Source organism: Athene noctua, chromosome 13 (genome assembly GCF_965140245.1).
Source record: "Athene noctua chromosome 13, bAthNoc1.hap1.1, whole genome shotgun sequence".
NCBI classification, from domain to species: Eukaryota; Metazoa; Chordata; class Aves; order Strigiformes; family Strigidae; genus Athene; species Athene noctua.
In genome coordinates this window covers 11,608,700-11,615,783 of record NC_134049.1, presented here as the reverse complement: position 1 = coordinate 11,615,783, position 7,084 = coordinate 11,608,700, and the positions used below count along the sequence as shown (strand labels likewise).

The following is a 7,084-nucleotide window of genomic DNA, read 5'->3' as shown; positions in this document are numbered from 1 at the left end:
TTCACTTTTTTGATACTTGTATCTGCTATTTTACAAATAATTAAGGGATCCACTCAGGGTAGAAATGCTCCCAGGAGTCAACACCTGGATTCTACTTTCTAGTTTTGACAACAGTGTGTGTTCGTTTTAATCTCTGTACCTCAATTTTAACAGAATAACAGAATCATCTAGGTTGGAAAAGACCTTGAAGATCATCCAGTCCAACCATTAACCTAACACTGTCAGTTCCCAACCACAGCATATCCCTCAGCGCTGTGTCGGTTCTGCTCCTGAACCCCTCCAGGGATGGGGACTACCTGTTTTGTAAAGAAATGCTTCCTAATATCTAGTCTAAACCTTCCCTGGTGCAACTTGAGGCCATTACTTTTTTTTTTCTTTTTTTTTTTTTTTTTTTCGGTTTGTAATAGCGAACAGCAGGCTGTTTGCCTAGGTTTTCGAAAAGCCTGTCACCCTGACAACAATCACTGCAGTACAAGGCTGAAGAACGCTATAAAAATGTCATTTTTGTACTTATTTTCCCTCATAAACCTTCTGCTTCTGCCACCTGAGCTTAAAGAAACTGGTGTTAGCTCAGTGGTTTGTCATTCTGTGCCTTTTAAACGAAGAATTTGGAACTTGTGTTGGGAGCTTGTGTTTCAGGTGAGGACGCCGTCCTGGGCTGGCACTTGCCGAAGGCCGGGCCTTGGTGGCGGAGGACGAGGGCTGCCCCTCAGCCTGCGGCCACCGCGCCGGGAGCTCGCAGCAGCTTCCCCTCGCCTCTCCGGCCCCCGCTCCTACAGAAACTTCGCCAGACTGTTTACCGCCACCTCCCCCGTGCTTTTGTTTCCCCAGCCGCCCACGACCGCCCTCCCCGCCTCCCGGCGGCGGCTTTTCCCGCCAGCCAAGCCCCGGCCCGCCTGGCCCCGGGCCGCCCCGCCACGCTCTCCGGGGCGGGGGCGGGCCGCGGCGGTGGGAGCCCGCCTCAGAGGAAGTGATGGAGGCCGAGGGAGGAGGAAGAGCCGCCGCTGGTAAGAGGGGAGGGAGAGCGCTCGGGGCTCCCCCGCGGCCTGGCCTCCTCCCCCATTTCCCCCGCCGCCCCCTGCCCCGTCTCTGCCCTCACGGCGGCCGCCCCGCTCGCTTCTCCTCCCTCCTGCTCTCGCCCTCAGGCCGGGCCGGCTGCCCGCACCCGCGGAGGCCGGACGCCGGTGCCCGCCCGGGCTGTCCGGGGCTGCCGCCGGCGCCTGCCCGCGCCTCCTGTGAGGAGCCCGCGGCGTGTCCCCCCGCCGCGCCGAAACGGCGGGCTCCCCGCGGCACCGCCGCCGCGCTTGCCAGGAGCGGCCAGAACGCCGCAAAACACTCGAGCCTCTCCAGGAAAACTTTGCTCAGCCGCCTGCGGTCATGACCGGGCGAGCCCCGGCTCTTCAGGGCCGTGTTCCCGGCGCCCTGCTTTCACAGGATCGCCTGGGGGGATGGTCCGATCCCACCCCCCTGCGCAGAGAGGGGTCAACCCGAGTAGTCTGTACAGGGCGCTTTGCTCTTTTCCCAAGCGTACGGGTAACTTTTCCAGGTTTTAGGCTAGTTAAAACCTGTCCTGAAGCAGAGAGGAACCGGCCTGATGATTTCTGTCAGCTTTGGTTCGGCAGGTGAAAGGCTCCAAACGCCTGTTTCCAGAGGTCTCACAGCACACCTGCACGAGTTTGGGACTTCGGTGGCCAAGTGCTTGAGAACTGCTATGGAGCAGAGGGAATACTGTGTAAAAATGCTTACACAATTTTAAGGACAAATCTCAGACAACATCAACAAGTGTTTATCCGAACTGAGCAAAACATGCTTTAACAAAAACAAAAGAAGCATGGTTTAACAGGGACAAAAGGGGCAGTAAACACGTTGCTTCTTGGCTGCAGAAGAATAATTAGTTGGATTATTTTGGTGTAGAGATGAGATATAAAAGGCTTTCTATGCTACAGAGTACTTGCCCTATCTTTAAAAGGTATTCAGTTAAAACTTCCTTTACTGGTCATGAGCTGCCTGTAGAACAAGGAATACATGGTCTCTAATGATGAATTTGGTGGGAAAAAAAAGCAACTCACCCCTCATCTCCTTTCAGCAGAAGTTAATTTACTGGTGTTTCTGACAGTAGGCAAAGAACGCTCTGCCCCAGCTGAGGCTAACAGAGAGAACTCAGCCATCCAGTACATGGTGGGCTTATGCTGCTTTGAAGTGAACAGACATTATGTTAGTTCCCAAATGGCAGTGCTCCTAGTGCTTGGTAAGGAAGCTGATTTTAGGACAGGTGGATCTTCTGCACATGCTCCACTGTGGATTTCCAAGGGAGTCTGGTGTGTAAGTGTTCCTGGTTTATATTTGACTAGGAGCTCTTCCAAGAATCTCTGTTCACGCACTTGTTTGGAGAAGGGCCCATTGCATCACCTCAGTTAGCTTTTGCACTGCTTTCCCTCCTGCTCAGTTTTTATACTCCTCTTCCTTAATTTGTCACGCTAGCAGGTAAATGGTGAGAAAGTGAATTTATCTTCTGAAACACATTTTAAGTTGCTGCCATTTATCTAAAGCACCTACTTCATCCCCTTCAGTAAAATAATGATGTTGTTCATTAGTTCCTCTAGCTGCTCATGGTTAAATGTGCCGTAGTCAGATTGCTCTATTTTTTCCCTCCTATCAGCCACTTATGAAAGTCAAACATTTGTAATAATGCTATTGGTTTGGGTTTTTTTTTGTTGGGTTTTGGTTTTTGGTGTTTTTTTTTTTTTTTTTTTTTTTTAAGATTCTCAGTTCTGCTGATGTTTTAAATAAAATATCTCTAGATGAATGGGACTTGGTTTTTCATGTCCAAGCAAACATTGTACTGTTGGGTACTTCAGTTAATGTCGACATTTTTCCTCTGACTTTTTCATTACTCTCAAACTGAATGTTTAGAATAGTTCTTCCATCCCCTTCCTCTTTTGGGACAGCCGCTATTCGTTTTAGGTATCATCCAAGTTTTGGCTGAGTTATTTAGTTGAATATACCTATGTTTAAAATAATCATGGAACAATTGGCAATAGGTTGTGTATACAGCACACTGTAAGAGCATATTGGAATCAGCCATTAGCTCTTCTTGTGTAAATGGTGCTTTTCAGTTTATGTCATGCTGTAACTGAGATGCTACAACTAGGTCTTGAGGTTTGTTCCCATAACTGTTTTTCACAGGGCAAGATTGCTTACGCTTCCAGGTTTCTAAGCCCCTTTATAGGTCCTAGGCAAACCTTACAGTTGAGAAGCAGGCCAGCTGTTGACCTGGAACTTGAGGTTCTTGTTTTAAATTCAGCCTTGTCACTTTAGAACACTTTAAAAGTCAGGTTTGTGTGTGTCAACCATCTAACAGCAAGGCTAGGAAGGTCAGTGAGTAACAAAGTATATACAACTCTGGAGCGTGAAAAATAGTTAGTTACTGGATGAGAAACCCGTACATCAAGTTTAACAATTGCTTTAATGAAGCCTTAAATTTCCATCAGTCTCTCTAGGAAGGTGGAAATCTCCCTGTCCTCCATGAAATCCATGTTAATTGGTTTACAGGCAGGAGGTCAGCAGCCTGGAAGGAGGAACCACAAAATTCAGGTAGCATATAGGTGCTGTATTTCATGAATGGGTCTTCCACATCTAGAAAATCTACTCAAAGGTCTAAGATGAGACTGATCAACAACTGTACACCTTCAGTATAATTAAAATCTTACAGAACAGGCAGAATTTTACTCATGCTGAGATGTGTGTGTATCTAAGAGGTGAGGACTATCATAACCTCCTTGCTTTCTATGCCATGGGTAAGGCAAGTCACTGAAGCCTTGCTTTCTTTAACATAATAGTTATCGTCTAGAAGGAAAGACAACAGGAAACAAAATCCTAACTACTTTGCTCAAAGAAAAAATACAGTCCAAAACCCACCAAACAAACCCGAGTCCCTTTCCATAACAGCATTGCAGTGAATACACTTCTTCCCGTGGGGGAAAGTATGAGAAAGCAAACAGCACAAGAGAAAGTCTAGCCGGTTTAAATTTGCAAGTGGGAGGTGTGCAGACATTATGGTTGTGAGTATGTTTTAAGAACCTACGTAGAACAGGCTGGTATGTATTTTCCACATCGCGCAATCGTTGCGTACTGAAAGACTCCCAAACACTTCGAGTGGCAATTCACAGTTCTGGTGTGTTGTCTTTGCAAAATGATTGGCAGACCCTCAGGTCGCACATATCTGAAGTAAACTGTGTCCCGCTCACTTACTGAGCGGTCTGTGGATGCTTAAAAATGTTGTGTTTGTAACCTTTGGATCTGCTGTCTGGTCTTTATAGTATTACTGACAACAGATGGCAAATGGCTCCGTTGATGTAATTCTTGCTAGTGTTTCATTCCTGTGAAGTTGCAGAGTTTCAAAATCTCAGAAAGTGCCTCCATATTTTTTCTGCGTAATGATTTCAAGCCAAACCAAATAAAAACATTTTATATTATTCAAATTCCTATGGTGTCATGTGACATTTCTGTAATGATTGCCTTGCAGCAGTTTGAGATAAGTGCACGTTTGGTAGCAATTTAAGGCCTGTGTCCTTTAAGTAATGCTTATTAGTACGTAACAGATGCCATTTAGAAACATTATGCCTTTTAATAGGCTCTGCTTTTAGACTACATGTTCTCATTCCAGGCAGGCTGTGGATCAGGCAAGCTTGGAGGTATGCTGTCATTTATGCAAAGCCTAAGTCAATTTTCTGCTCTGAAGTCAAGCCATGTGTTTTTCCTTGTTTCTTCCATTCTGGTCATAGCTGCCTTGCTGTGTTTCCCCCCCCTAGTCATATCTTTGGCTGATTGTCAAGCCATTACAATCAAAACCTTTTGCATTTTTAACCACCAGCAGCGGTTTCTTTTGTCCTTACAGAAGAGCCTGTGTAAACTGAATTTGAACACTCTCAGCCTTACTGTCAAGAGCACAGCAAGAACAGAGTTAGCCCTCTGTTGCCAGCCTGTCCTTCCTTCTCTGCTTCTTCCTCCTCCCAAAAGGAGAAAAAGGGAAAAGCAGAGCCATGCTGATTTTGGAGCACCTTCAAAGACATGTAGAATAGCTGACACAATGGCACAGAGAAACAAGAGAGTTGTTTACATATTTCCTCCACTACTTGCAGCTGTTTATTAAAGCAAGTTCTGAGGCAGGCTAAGAGGCTTGTGATAGCTAGTGCAGGTGACGTATTAATTTACAGCTGCATAATAAATTTAGCAAAGTGGAAATTACTGGGGGAAGGGATTTTTTTGTTTCTGTCCTTTTTTTCCCCTCAAATTAATTGCTTTATTTTCAGATTATTCTGCCTGTACAAATTGCTCCTTGCAAGTAATTTGGAGAAAGGCTGTGGGGTTTTCTTAGGCAGACTTCTGCACTCTACTGGTGGGAGCAGTAGATTTGTTAGATGTAAAACATTTGCAACTCAAATTAGGTGGCATCTGAAACCGGTATCCCTGAAAATCTAGACAGTTGTCTCACATTTTCATCGCTACTTCATTTGCTTGGGAAACGTTGTCCTTTCTGATAGCAAACCGGGGCTTTCAGGTACTCTTGGTTTGCTACGCATACTGCCGCAGTTTGTATGACATGAAGATAAGGGCTGTGTGTGACCTTATGTTTCCCACACCTGCTTTGAATGATGGTAGTAATAGGGAAATGTATATAATGTGGTACTTAAACGCTAGCCCTGGTGCCAGGTTGTGACAGTGGGTGTGTCAGTAATAATTTTAAATGCTCCTTGGTCTTAAAATGTGGCTATTTTCTGAAACTGTCCTGTCAGTCTGTCTGTCTTCTCACCACAGGATGAAATCATCTTCATGCTAGACCATTTGTTAAACTCAGTTGTCAGTTCCTGCCATTTCACTATTCCTTGTTTATCAGTATGGGAGACATTGTCTTCCTTTTTTCCCTTAAGCTATAGGCTGACTTTTGACCAACACATCCTCCTTTCTATCTTCCATCTTTGTAAAGTATTGAACTACCACTATCTACATTTCAACTTGTGATTCATAAAAGCTCTACTGCTGTTCACGGAATCTTTTCTGTCATTTTCCTTTCAAATCAGCCTCTTTGAATAATGAAAATACTTCAGTGATATATTTCAGTGTCATTCAGGGCCTCCCATTTATTTTTTGCTTAGATTTTAGAGTCAGACTAATTTGAGATCAGGCCTGGACTGCAAACTTCTGCTGGCATGGTATTTTGGCTATGGGTATGATGAAGTGAGATATAGCACTGACATAACTGCTGGAAAAAGCCCCTGATATGGACACAGTTGTTCTGGAGAACATGTATATTTTTCTTGTATATTTTATTTTGTTTGGGGGGTAGACAGATAATTAAATTGACAGAGCTAGATTTTTGTTCTTAAATACGCAAGAAAACCTATGCCACTGCCCTCAGTAGTTGAAGTTAGACTTTTCTAGGAACACTTCTGCCCATTTCTTCATCATATGAAAAACAGCATATATGAATAACTCAGTTCTGATGTTTACAGGTTGAGGTATTAGCAGCAATCCCACTGAATCAACAGAATTTCCTTGAGGAAAACCTGATGTGAATATGAACCTTAAAGTCTAATTAATTACAATCCTGAATGTCCATTTTCTTCAGGACTACATCTTTTCTGAGTTATTCTGTAAGCTCTCTCCTCCTTTTTTACATCTAAGCTCTGTGAAAAAGAGAGTTAAATGTGCAGAAGTATGAATTCCTGATATGTCATAGTTACAGCTGGTAGCACTTCCATGGTTTAACAGTATGCTACAGTTTTTATTTATAAAGTCTGTTTCTGGGCCACAATACCTCAGCTTTTTTCAATTACATTAGGTTAGAACTTTGTGCAAAACATGCCAGTCCAGATGTACATTCTGTGTATAATAGGACAGGGGTAGCCTGTTTACACAGATGTATTTTCATTTGTCTGCACTCTGAGTTGGGTGTGGCTTTATTTTTGTAAGTGTAACACTGCTAAAGATCCAGCTGAGGAAAAATACAGTTGGAACCTGTTTGCTGGAACTTTCAGTACGGGAGTACTTCAGGTTAGAGTGGAGGAAATACCCCTTCGATATG

General features: G+C 44.3%; 1 protein-coding gene across 2 annotated transcripts in view; it reads left to right on the top strand.

Annotated features, from left to right (window-relative positions):
• Positions 1-851: 851 nt before the first annotated feature.
• The window catches only part of LOC141965460 (protein FAM169B-like), a 40,856-nt gene continuing 34,623 nt past the window's right edge, over positions 852-7,084 (top strand). For both annotated transcript variants that reach the window (XM_074917118.1, XM_074917117.1), the window contains exon 1: positions 852-1,007. In XM_074917118.1, coding sequence (XP_074773219.1) covers positions 974-1,007 — 34 coding nt within the window. In that variant the 5' untranslated portion in view covers positions 852-973. The remainder of the gene's footprint in view (positions 1,008-7,084) is intronic.